We start from the raw sequence: 13,759 nt of genomic DNA on the forward strand, positions 1-13,759 counted from the left end.
TTCTCTTCGATTAAACTATTTTTTGTCTTTTATATATTAATCTTCTCAGTTTCCGATAATTTGCCTATAATAAAAATAAATAAATAAATCAAATCAAGTATTGTATGAAGTGGATTTTTCAAAATGCTCTTTGGTAAATTGCTTGGATACGAGCATTATAATTATAAAGACCAAGTTGGGAGGTGAAAACAAGTACTATAATTATAAAGAAAACTAAGTTACCAGGTGAAAATACTCTACACATGTGCACTGTACATCTCTCAAAATTCATTGAAAATTTCAATGATGATTTAGTTGTTTTTTCCTCTATTAAGTTCTTGAATTGCAGAATTGATAATATATATGTGTGTGAGTGTGTAAAATAGAGTGAAATTTTTTGTTTTACTTTGTCTAAGCATCCTTTATATGGATTCCTTCCCAAACAAATACAAATTGTACATTGCACCCTTACCTTCCACTATGGCTAGCATGTCTTGTTTTCAAGTTTGACTTATCCTTTAAATTCTGTTACGATTGTTTTTTATTTAGAAATATATTAAAATAATATTTTTATTTTTTATTTTTTAAAAATTATTTTTAATATCAGCACATCAAAATTATCTAAAAACACTAAAAAAATATTAATTTAAAAACAAATTCATTTTTTTTAAAAAATTCTCATTATGGTCTAATCTATGCCTTAGCACGATGAGTTGCAAAAAATCCTTATTGTTTGCTCATCAACTTGATCTTCCTTGCTAATGATTCTGAACTTGTTTTAACAGTGTGGTTATGGTTGTGGTTATTTTTTAAATAACTTTTCGTATTAAAATATGTCTATGATGTTTTTTTATTTTTAAAAAATTATTTTTGAGATCAGCACATCAAAATGATTTGTAAATATTAAAAACATATTAATTTAAAGTAAATAAAAAAATAAAAAAAATTAAATCTTTTTAAAAATATTTTTAAAGCGGAGAAACAAAAAGGCTAACTTTAAGTTTCAACCGCTCCTCCAATATTATGAAGAGACAATGATTTGTTGGCATCACTGTCGTCATCTTAAGCATCAAGATGGTATTATAAAACCCTGGTTGCGTTCCAGCAGACTTCGTGAAATTGAAAGAGATTGATGGTAAATGATATACACTACAAGATGATCAAAACGGGGCTATTGTTTAAAATATCTTAGTCGGGACTATTGATTTAAAAAGATTAGAGTTGGCTACATGAGCGGGGATTATTGATTTAAAAATATTAAATTGGTAATATGAGAAAGTCAGTCGTTTGGACGGTGGCTAATTAATTATGAGTTAAAATTTATCGTTTTGATGAAGAACTGTTTGATTTATTCAAAAGAAAAATAAAAATAAGATAATTTTTGGATAAGATGTTGATTAAATAGAAATTGAGTAAGTTATTTGGATGGAAAATTAATCGATTAAAGATGAATTAATTGAGTAATAAGACGGGAACTTGAATATATAAAAAAAATTGTTGTTTTGGACAACACTTGATTTAAATAAAAAGTTAAGTTGGCTTTTTTTCAGGGGAGTGTATGTTAGGGTTAGAAGGATGTAGTGACCATGGCTAAAAAATTACAATGAAACTTTAAAAGTTTGAGCCGAAGATATCTTGTTGTTACATGGGGTAATTTTAGAAAATGATAGTTAAAATTTTTAGATTTCAAGTTGATTTTGAATTTTTAAATTGATTTTGAGTTATTTGAAACTACAAATAAGTTAATTGAAATCTCTATAGTGTTTTTTGGTAACTAAGATTCTAAGGTTGTAGACAACATATTTTGTATTTCTTTTTTATTTTTTATATAATAAAAAAAACATGTTGTTTGACTTTTAAAATTAAAAAAAAAAAAAAAAAAAAAAAAAAAGAAGCTATGGCGTATTGGACAAGCCTCTTATGGATTGGCCCGGCACGCACCTCGCCCTTTTTTGTTTGACAATATTCTATTTTTTTTAACTTAAAAAAAAATATATTTTTTTATTTGGGCTTAGAAAAAATTAGATAGCCTTTTTTCTAGTCCTTCATGAATGTCCTCTTTTATTTTTTTGAAAAAAGAATATTTCATGCAAAAAAAAAAATCATATAAGTTTTATTTATTATATAATTAAATAAAAAATAATTCTAAAAATATAAAATTGTTCAATTTATTTACATGCCGGGTCATGAATTTAACTATTTAACTAAATTTCACTTGAATTTTGTAATTCATTATTTTTTATTAATCTTGTCCTTTAACATTAAGTTAATTGGAGATTAAACTTTTTAATTTATTTCTATTTTGTTTATAAAATTATCTTACATTATGTTACTTTAAACAAATCTAATATATTATTATTTTAATATAAAATAAAAATATCATTGGTGTGCGCCGAGATGGTGAACCACGCCTTTGAAATATTGTCTAGCCTTTTTCTAATTAACAGAATGATACCGAGTTGCGCTAATGGGTCAGCTACATTATTTATTGTACCAACAATTAATAATTACAATTAATAATTGTTTAGATTTGTAGCTTTGCAGAGATATAAAGTTCCATTTTTTTCATTTTATTTTCACCGAAATAAACTCATGTTTCCTACATCTGTCTTTCCTATTAATGTTTCAATATCTTATCATTTCTCTCCACCCTTCCTTTCTTCTTCTTTGTTTTGAAATAAATAAACAACGTATCTTAAAAACAATGGTTCATCAAAATCCTAATATATAAATAAATAAACAACGTATCTTAAAAACAATGGTTCATCAAAATCCTAATATATAAATAAATAAACAACGTATCTTAAAAACAATGGTTCATCAAAATCCTAATATATAAATAAATTTATATATATATATATATATATATATATATATATATCTCAACTTGTTAGAATTTAGATTTACTTCCTTGAAATCATCAGTTTAAATTTTATAAATCTCAAAGCTATTTAAGATTTATATGATCATTAACTTCAAGGCATATAGGATTAGCATGAGTGTCCAGACCAGCTTGCGCGTACCTCAATTAATTCCACGGGTCCTGAAGTTAATGACTATGTAAACCTCTAATGATCATCATATTAGCAATCACATGACTCGAACCTAAGACTACAGGGGGAGCAAACCCCTTGATCCCAAGCTCTTACCACTGTACTACCTACTAGATGGTTATAGTTAAATAGTTGTTTACCCCAGAGAACGTTAAATTTGAGGAGTATGGTCCTTCTACAACACTCTGCAATTAATCAACTGCGACAGTCCATAGCATCTATTTGATCATGACGTAATCTACATAAAGCCCAGAATGACAAAAGCTCTGATGGATGTGGCAATACCTGGTCTTTTTGAGTATTTCTAAAGCTGACATTCCTGTGGAAACAAGAAGAGAAATTGAAACAAGAGTACTCGCTACTACACAAATTCAACAACTCTATACCAGGCTGGGGATGTATGGTGGTGGCTTGTTCACCCAATCCTCAGAATGTGTCTCTCTGTCTCTCACCATTATGTTGGCATTCGCAATGCTCGAAACAGAAGAAAAAGAAAGTTACACAAAAATGAAGAATTATGGCATGAATTGTCTTCTTTCACCCTGTTACTGCAAAAGGCTATGATAGTTTGGCTGCTTTACTGGGACTCCTAACTGATAGTCTTTAGCTTTTCCTTCTTCATTTACTGGTTTCTTCTAAAATGAAGATTCCACAGAAACTGGACCGTCCCGGTTATGCAGCGAACCCACAAATCTGCAAAAAAAATTATCAGTTCATTGACCACAACGGAAGTTAATCACAAATTTAAAGCTTGCAGACTTACCATAACCTATTAAGCAGAGATCGTGGAAAAGCATCCTTAAATTTCACAAGCTTTTTTTTTTTTTTTTTTTTTACGAAGGAGAAGTTCGAACTCAGAACCTCTTAGGGAGAGGGGGGGCACTAATACTAGTCGAGCTACAGGTTGATCCGGCAAGAAAGCATAAAAAACTAATAGTAGAAACTTTTTTATTCTCTAGGTGGAAGCTTCAAGAGGAAATATTCATAAATAGATCCATTAATGGAACATGAAGGTCCATATGACCTAAGTTTTCAAACAACACTCCGACCTTAAAAAAGACAAGAAAACAAAAACAAACAAGGAGATATTGTTTCCATGAACCCAAAAGTTAAATAATTTTTAGTCCAAGATTTGTGGTGCATGGAATTTGATAAGCTGATTCTGGTTTTTGTATTTTTTGAATTAGAATGTTCATTAACAAATGCCCAACTGACTGCACATCAGGCAGGCATTTCCACAGAAGTGTATGTAGAGGAAGGCGAAGGGGGGAATCTAGGTTCTGTCAAATGCCTATTCACACCAAGACATGCAAGTTACAAGTCTAAACAAATCAAAAGAAGAAAGGTGGATAGTAGAACAGCTTAAATAGCGGTTCAATATGAAATACCTGCTGATCCTTGGCTATTGTTGTGTCACCTCTGAGTTCACCCGTGAGCCACCATGAATCTCTGCCAGGGGATTCACAATCAAGCCACCACCACCCTGAAGCCGTAACCTTTGGTTCCCCAAATTAATTGTTTCAGAATGGCCATTCCTATCAGCTCTATGGCGCACAGTAGCTGATAATGGAGTACCCCTGGATGAATAAATCCTTGAGTTTGAATACCGGCCTTCCGTTTTCTTCCAAAACTTGGAGCTCAAGAAGTCTGCACCTGGTAGTAAAAAACATGTGGTTCTGTTGGAATCTGTGTTGGTCAACCTTCCACTAGATACAGCCAAATCATATGATATCTCATCCAGCGCCAACTCTAGGCCACGCACACGTGTCTCAAGTGAATGCATCCCATTTTGCGAGCTCCCAATAAAACTCTATACGTTATAAGAGAATGGATGGAAGAAAGCATGAGCCGAAACCATAATTAAAATACGCTAGTGCTTGAATCAGCAAGTTTAACAAAATGTTTTCAATTATGTTCAACAATGAGATGAATAGTTTATCATAAGAAATCTAGATACGTTGACCTTCACAAACAAAGTACTAATAAGTTGTTCTAAGATGAAGCCCAAGTTTCTAGTCAGTGAAACCAACCTGCAGGAGATCTAGCAGGCTAGATTGCTGTCTTTCAATCTGAACAAGCTGGTATCGAATCAAAGATAAATCCTCACACTCGTTGTGGTTACTATGGTGATTCTCTGTACCACTGCTAGCTACAACAGTAGAATGAGGGCTCTCCTCATGACAAGGAGCCACACGAGACCATGACTTGAAACCACCAAATTTAAGTTTCTTGTCATCCGAGTCCTTACTAAAAAGGGATCGTTTTGTTTCTGGCTTTGCTAACCTTTTTTCTGGAACTTTAGGATTTTTCATCTTAAGATCATTTTCCCCAGCTGCAGTTGAGGAAATGCTATTAGGAACTGAAATTTCAACTTTCCAGTCCACCATCTTCTTCTGGTCCACTTTCCCATACATTGCTGGACTAGTTCTCTCGTTAGTGCTCTTTAAAGGACGTCTCTTCCTAGCTGTGGTTGCTAATGAACTGTCAGGTGGAGTATTCTTGATATCCAAAATGGATTTTTTCCTCATTTGTGGGGCTTCGGAACCCGCAAGGTGAAGTTTTTTGGATCCAGACCCGTGGCGCCAGTCACTTGCATCCTCTATGATCATAGAAGACCAAATTTAGAAAAGGGTTACACAGACAATCAAGAACAAAATCCCATAATTTGCAACACGAGGTAACGCCATGCAGACGATTAAAACTTTCAAATTCATTTAACCATAAATCTAAAGACCACAAAACGACCAAAACAGGGCAAATTCCATTATTCAAGTCTAAATATGCAAATTAAGTAGCAGAAATTAAAGATATGGCTTGAAATCAAAAGAAACTTCCAATTCAAATGCGTTCTTATGGTCCCATATACTAATCAACAAAACCAAAACAAATAACAGATTCTCCAAAAAATGTCCACAACTACAAAAGATCAAATCTTGAAAAAGAAAAGAAAATAATCACTACTTATTACCTCTGGAAGAAGCCAGTGATCGAGGAGGCGGGGATTCCTCCTCTGAAACATCCGGAACCTGTTTCCATGCCTCTATTGTCTCATTCATCACCTCCCTTGCAGCCTTCACCTAGATATTTTTTAAAAAATAAAATAAAATCATGCACGGAAAGTTGCACTAACACAGTCAGATCAGAAACAAAATCCAATAAAAAAAGAAACCTTATCAAATCTCCGACTCTCGAAAACTTTCAAGCACTCGCTCTTGAACTCAGCAACACCATCCCTCTCCACAACAGCCAACTTCCTCAACGCCTCGGCCGCAGCTTTCCTCGAATTCCAATCCTCAGTACTCAAAAACCCAACCAAACACTTAACCAAACCTCCAGTTCCTCCTCCAATCCCTCTCACTCCACCAACACCAATCACACTCCCTACAACAACCAATCCTGCAAACTTCGCTTTATACCCTTCGCTCTTCACCAGCCTCTCCAATCTCGGCAGCAACACTTTTCCCAACCTCCCTGGTTCTGGATCCGGCGCCGCATCGATCGCCGCAGCCAGACACAAAGCGGATCCAATCTGCGCATTCAATTCCTGCTCCGTGAACACCGACTCACTCAACTGCTTCAAAAATGCAGTAGAGAATGGCACTTTGGTGATTTTGGAAGCAAGAGAGGTCATTGCTGTCAAACATTGTGAGCGGATGATGGAGGAGTCGGGGTCGCGGAGACGGCGAGTAATGTAAGAGAGGATTTTAGGGAGAGAACTGGAGAGAGAATTGGAATAGAGATGAGAGAGAGTTGAGAGAAGGTGAAGGCAGTGTTTGCGTACAAATGGCTTGTCGGTAGAGTCAGTGGAGAGAATGCAAGAGAGGAAAGTAGAAAGCGTCGTGTTATCGAGGGACTCTGCGATTCTTTCTATCTCTCTTGACGCTGTCGCGTACGTGTCTCTGTCTGCTAGTTTTGTTATCAGCGTTAGCACTTTAAGTTTCAGCTTTTGTGCCATCTTTTCTTTTTTTTTTAAGCTTCTGCTGTTTGTGGTGGTGGGATCAAGGGTGGTCAGGCGGTGGTGCTGGTGGAATTAGTGGCAGCATTGCCAGTGGAGGTACTGCTGGTGGTTCGGTTCGGTTGGGTGTGTTCTTCTCTGGTGAAGCTCTGTCACCGAGTATCATGTACTACCTATCTAGTAGATAGGTGGTCACGGCAAGGGGGGGGTGACGAGAGCAAAACTGATTAAAAACGATGTGTTTTAATTCTAATTATCTGTGTTTAAAAAAAAAAAATTAATTTTTTTATTTTAAATTAATATATTTTAGTATTTTTAAATTATTTTGATGTTTTAGTATTAAAAATTATTTTTAAAATATAAAAAAATATTATTTTAATATATTTTTAAATATAAATTATATAAAAAAAAAATCAAAACAAGCTGTACGAGGAATAAAAGTAGCTGGAAGTTTCTAATTGTGGCTTTGGTTGCATGTGGAAGGCATTATTGATAGTAAATTACCATAATACCTGTTTCTCTCGGCAGTGTCTGTTGTATTATTCTGTGAAATTAAAAACATTAAACTGTTTGACATTGAATTATTGCTCTAATATGAGTAAGATTATAAATACAGTAATCCAAGCAAAAATGTAATCGGGAATAAATGAAAAAATGATGAGCATAGAAATATAATTATAAGAGATTTTGTGTGATGTCTGAACAATGTCCAATTATTAAAAGAAACTCTAAACTGGGTAGAAATAATAATGTGGATGTCCTTATTTAACTCAAAACAAACAGGTTAAGTGTATGGGAATGAAATAGCAAAAACATGCTTATTTTTTAAAAAAAAATTAAATAATAAAAAGATTCCTTTTTCGAGTTAAATAGAAAAGGAGACCTTTAATTTTTTTTTTTTTAAAAGGGCATGTCTTCTTTTTTAAATCTAAGTGATAAAAATGCATTAAATACTAAATATAAAAACAAAAAAGATTAGGCTCCTAGCTCACTAGCCAAGGCTTAGTATCTGGGCCTTGACAAAAACAAAAAAACGTGTGGGCCATTCATTGCAGGACCATGCCCCAATATTCTTTTAAAAAAGACAGCAGATAACACGTTGTTTGTAATGCAGACTCTAACACTGGAAAATCAGGCTGTTTTGCATCCAAAAACTTATTTTAAATTATTTTTTATTTTAAAAAATCAAATTTACTTTTTAAAATATATTTTTAACATCAGCATATATAAAAAAATAAAAATAAAAAAATAAAAATTGAAAAAAAATTGAATTTTAGTCAACCTTTATTTGGATCACGGTCCCAAATTGAGGCTAAATTCTAGTTACCCCTCCAATAATAAAAACTCTCTCTAATCTTTTAATCTAGGGACTGAAAAGTAATGAAAATAAACTTTTGGATCAAGATTAAATTTTAAAAAACTATATAGATATAGTTGGGTTAGATTTGAGCCCATTATTGTATCTAATTCATCTGATATTTTTTAATTGTAAACCCGACTCATTCAATTGTTCTTCAACTTGGATGAGTTGAATATATCTAATTGGACTATTTTTTTTTTATGGATATTACATATGTCTATGGGCGGGGCTTATATTGCTACTTTTCATGAGTCTATATTTAGAGGCGGACCTAAAACATTGATTGTAGGTGCCGTGACATCTATAATGTTAAGTCTAATTTTCATACTTTGCACCACCATTAAATTCTAGTTACCCTCTCCAAAATAAAACAAAATTAAAAAGTTGATTTTTTTTACTATTCACGTGAACATTGCAGGTGAATAAATTTATTGTACTATTCACGTGTTCACTTATATGCAAAGTGAATTAATTCACTCTGCACTGTTCACTTTAAAGAAATGAACACTGTTGATGAAGCTGGTGCAAGATACTTTTCCTAAAATTGTGTTTTTATGCTATTTTTTAGTGGGTCAAACAGTGCAGGTGAATAAAGAAATAACGTAAAAGTGAATTAAACTAGCAACTTATTGCTACTGTTTAATTAATAAGAAAGGAATAGATTGCTTATAGTTCATAGCAATATTTACAAATACATAGAATGATAACAAACTAAAATGCTAACTTATAGGAACATATCATGTCATGATCTGTTAACAAACTAACAGACCAACAAGCTCCTAAAGACTAGGACAACCCTTTATTATTGCAGAAAAGATCAATTCGAAATAAAATAGAGTTTTTGACAGCAATATTGAAAGCAAACTACAATGAAGTTTTTTCAAAAAGCTACTTGTCAAATAAAGCAATTCCAACTAAAGAAAGAAAGAACGAAATAATAAGCATGCTTGCCTGCCTGATCGTCGATGAGGTTTTGAGCTTTACGTTTCATAATTGAATTCAAAAGGAGCTGGTGATTAAAGTTATTTCCTAGTGAAGCTTAATGAAAATATGAAGCCCAGTGACTTTCAAAGAGCACCTTGCTATAATTTGGTAAAGAAAATGTCTCCCTAGAGGAAGAAAGTACAAATACAGTAGAAAGCAATCTCGAAATATGTTGATTTATGATTATAAGTCAAATTCTATAGAAGGAAACACAAGTAAATCCAGGGCTGCAAGCGACAGTTGAAATCTAAGATCACAAGAAAAGTTAAATCAAATTAATTTGATCTCGTGTAGGCATTTCAAGTTCATTAAAAAACATAATTATGATAAGAAGTGATGGATATTGAATTCCTTTGCTTGAATTTTCTCCACAAAAACAAATAATTATTCACTTTATCATGTCTCTTTTAATGGTTCTTATATTTTGAGAGTGTATTTATTAGTCTTTCTAGCTTGCTTAATTAGAATGAATTTTTCAATAAACATAATAAAGGCTAAGTTTTATGGCTAAAAAAAAAGAGAAATTGATGGGCTCAAAATGGTATTTAAAGGTTTTTTTTTTTACCCAATGCAAAATAAACCATCTCCTAAACCAATCACTATGATAAATTACATTTCTTCAAAGGCTAATACAAATCATAAGAGTTGGATGAACATTGCTACATGACTTTAAAAAATCTCAGGTTTTTGAAAAGACAGGAAATCTTGTGAAATTCTTGTTAGGAAAAACACCATAAAAAAACAAAATGTGTGTCACGTGTATTTGAGAAAAGCACATGAAAAACAACATATCGCGCTTATAAAGCATGACATATTTAAGAAGCACGAAAACTATTTTGCCATGCTTATCAATAACAACATTTAATAAATGTTGTGCTTCAAAAGTGCAATAAGGTTAAAATATATTGTTTTACCAAATCCTTTTTAAATGGTGCTATTCTGCCAAAACTTTTAAATTACTATGCTAATTTTAAAAAATCTTAAAATTTTGAGTGATGATGAGTTTCTCTCCTCTAAATTCTTTATTTTGTATTTTCTTTTTTATTTCAGTTCTAAGAGTAGAGTGCTAACCACTAAATCCAAAAAAATTAAATAATAGATTAAACTATTAAATAAGAAATTGATTCACATAGTTTATAGGCTCACAATTTTTTTTTTTAATATAACAAAAAATATTCAGACCATAAATAATTATTTGGAATTGTTATTAAACTCAACTAGACAGGTCAACTTTGAAACCTTTTAATTTGATTTATTATCTATCATAAGTTTAAAATTAAATCATATAAGAGTTGGCTCAATGTGACCCCATCGACTTCATTTGTCCAAAAAGAACCCAGTTAACCGGTAAAAAAGTTCTAAGGTTGAAATTGAATAAAAAATAATGAAATTGACAAAAACCACTTTCAACCCAACTTATTATCTAGCTCGAGTTTAAAAATAAATCACGTGAAAGTTGGCTAGTCCAAAGGTAACCTAACCAATTGGTAGAAAAAATCCAATGTAAAAATTGATGGAAAAAAAAGGACAAAATTGATAGAGAAAAAAAGAAGGAAAATAGCCAAAAAAAAGTTGAATTGAAAAAAAAAAAAAAAAAGTTGGAGGAGCTTCCCCGTTCATATGAACAGGAAAGCTCTACAAGTTTTCCCAAGTTTTTTAATATAGTAGGGTAATTAGTTTACTGTGCCACGCTATGTTGTGGCTCAAATAACAAAAATGAACTTAAGAACATATTCATGCCACAGGGAACTAATTAACATTATTATTAAACCTGACCCAACAAGTCAACTTTGAAACCTCCCAACACGACACATTGCCTGGTCCATGTTTAAAACTAAACCATGTGGGAGTTGCCATAATATGACTCAATCAACTTGAAGGATCCAAAGACAACTTGGTTGATTAGTAAAAAATATGGTTTAGATTTAAAAAAAAAAAAAACTCAAGATATTTGTTTTTTAATATTGAGATGACAATACATTGGACTAGCCTGAAACTTTACGACTTAATCTGTCAAATCCACAATTTAGATGATGGACTACACTGAGTTTAAGAAAAAAAAAATTTTCTTGAAAACTATTTTTTACTTAATTATATGATAATAAAAATAGATCATCATAAAACCAAGCAAAAATTAAATGTCAAGATGTTTATTTAAGACCGTGATAATCTTATAGAAAACAAACTGAAATAATTTGTGAAGAAAAATTCAAGATAAAGTATATGTTGAAAGTTGAAAATGAAAAAAAAAAAAAAAGGATGAAGATGAAAGAAAAACAAAGAAAGGGGGGGATGCAAAAAAAAAATTGCAAAAAAGAAGAAGAAACGAAGCCACCTCTTATAGTGTTTATATGGACAATGGATTAGGTGTGTTATACCCCAAGTGTTTTGTATAGAAAGTATAATACCATATAATGGCTTAAATAAATAAAAAAAAAAATGAGAGTGCCTTTCTACAATTCAAAGATGTTGAGAGTATAATTATCAAATCAGCTTAACCTAATAGGTCAATCTTGAATTTGGTCTGGCCAGTTTGTTTTCAAATAGAATAAAGAATTAACTTGATCAAAACTTGGATGACCTTGCGGGTCAATCAAAGATTCAAGTGACTTGGCAAAACATGGATAAGACTCGACCAAGTCAACTTCAAAGATTTTTTTAAAATGTTTTGCTCAAAATGACATCATTTTAGTTTTTATCATACTTTTTGTCGAAACAACCTCATTTCATTTAACAAAACAACATTCTTTTAGAATATTCTCGAATTAATTCTCTATTTCAAGAGTTGATCCACTCAATCTATAGTTGGACCTAATAATTATGGTTAAGAGGGTAATGAAGTAAAATTTTGATAATACATGGTCTATTTTACAAGAATACCTCAAACATTTTAAAAGTTTAAAAGGAATTTTAGAACATTTGAAAATTAAGGGAGCCAAGGCCATCCCTGAGCTAACTACCCTTTTGAGTTATTTTAGATATTTTTATAAAAGTATGGATAATCTGTATCAACACCATTGAAACATATAAAAAAACAATTTAATGCTTTACAATTTAAAATAAACTACAAAATGAACACTAAGTGTAAGTGTTATAGGACACATTTTAACAATTTGACTATGTAAAAGGGATAAAATTTTAAAAAAATGAAGTTGTTACTTAGTTTTGTGTTTACTAGAAATCCTAACTGATATTTATTAAAAAAAATAAAATTAGTAAGGGTTTGATTATGCTAAAGGAAATATAAAAATCACCTTAAAACATTCTAATTAAGATAAATTGCATTGTTATTTGATTTTAATGATAAACATACATAATATTTCACCTAAACTAAATGCTTATATTTATTAAAGGTAAAAATTCATAAGATAATGACTTGATATATAGGCTTGACAATGAGCCTAATCCTTTCTTTTTAAGATATGGGATGAGGTTTGAAATAATGGTAAACAGAAACTCGAGTTTGGGCTTATTTATTTTAATTGCATAAATGTAAATTAATCCACCACAAAATAATTATTTCACAAAGCATGATCACCAAAAATATTTCAACCAATTCAATTAATATAAATGAACATAATCAAACCAAAAAGAAAATCATGAAGTGAATTTATTTAAACAATATCAACTTCAACATACGTTGTGATTCAAAATTTAATAAAACAAATCACAAATTATTCTAAAAATAAATAAATCACATATTATGATTCAAAATTAACCTTCACAAGTTGTTAGAGTCGGTTAGAATTGGACTGTAGAGGTTAGAACGAGGAGAAACAATGATATAAAAAAACAGTGTTGATGTGTATTGTTCACGTGTCGGATAAGTAGTCAAGATTATAGGGCTTCTTTGCACCCGTAAACTAAGGCAGGGGGTGCATGGATATGCCTGCGTGCATGACTCAGTCCTTTTCCTTTTGGTATCGGCGATGTCAATAACCTCTGTCAAAGCTGGGAGATTAAAGGCTGGGAAGTGCCTGCTGTGTTGAATTTTTCAAGGTTGTTGATGTTTTTTCTTCTTTTCCTCATTCTAGTGGTGTTTCTTTTTCTTTCTATTCTTATCTTCTCTTTACTAAGTGTTTTGTCTAGCTAGACTTTTTGCAAGAGTCTCTCATTTAATCTATACATTTGTTATTCTCTTTATTACTCTTTCTCTATTTATATTGTCTAGGATCATCTACAAAATAGAAAAAACTAAACTTAGCAAAAATATTGTTAAAAATTTATATTGCTTTCTTTTTTTATTGTGGATTTCTAATTAGTTAAATTCTCTCTTTTTAAAGAACCTCTTTCAATTTTTTCCAATTTTGTTTAATTCTTCTACTTGTTTTTTTTTTTTTTTTCTTTTGCATAGTCTTCCATTATTTTTTAGTCCCTAATCATATCAGTCCCTTGTTCTCCTCTTCTTCTTATTTCACCCCTTAAAAT

The 13,759-nt window shown here is 31.4% G+C and overlaps 1 protein-coding gene across 1 annotated transcript; it reads right to left on the bottom strand.

The window, feature by feature from the left end:
• Positions 1–3,223: 3,223 nt before the first annotated feature.
• Positions 3,224–7,187, bottom strand: LOC118044584 (TORTIFOLIA1-like protein 3). Its single transcript, XM_035052948.2, has 5 exons — positions 6,202–7,187; positions 6,001–6,109; positions 5,063–5,631; positions 4,421–4,842; positions 3,224–3,725 (listed from the first exon to the last, which is right to left on the bottom strand). The coding sequence occupies exons 1-4, from the start codon at positions 6,985–6,987 to the stop codon at positions 4,435–4,437; spliced, it is 1,872 nt and encodes a 623-aa protein (XP_034908839.1). The 5' UTR covers positions 6,988–7,187; the 3' UTR covers positions 3,224–3,725; positions 4,421–4,434.
• Between the last annotated feature and the right edge of the window lie 6,572 nt (positions 7,188–13,759).

This window comes from Populus alba, chromosome 12, assembly GCF_005239225.2.
Source record: "Populus alba chromosome 12, ASM523922v2, whole genome shotgun sequence".
Lineage (NCBI taxonomy): Eukaryota > Viridiplantae > Streptophyta > Magnoliopsida > Malpighiales > Salicaceae > Populus > Populus alba.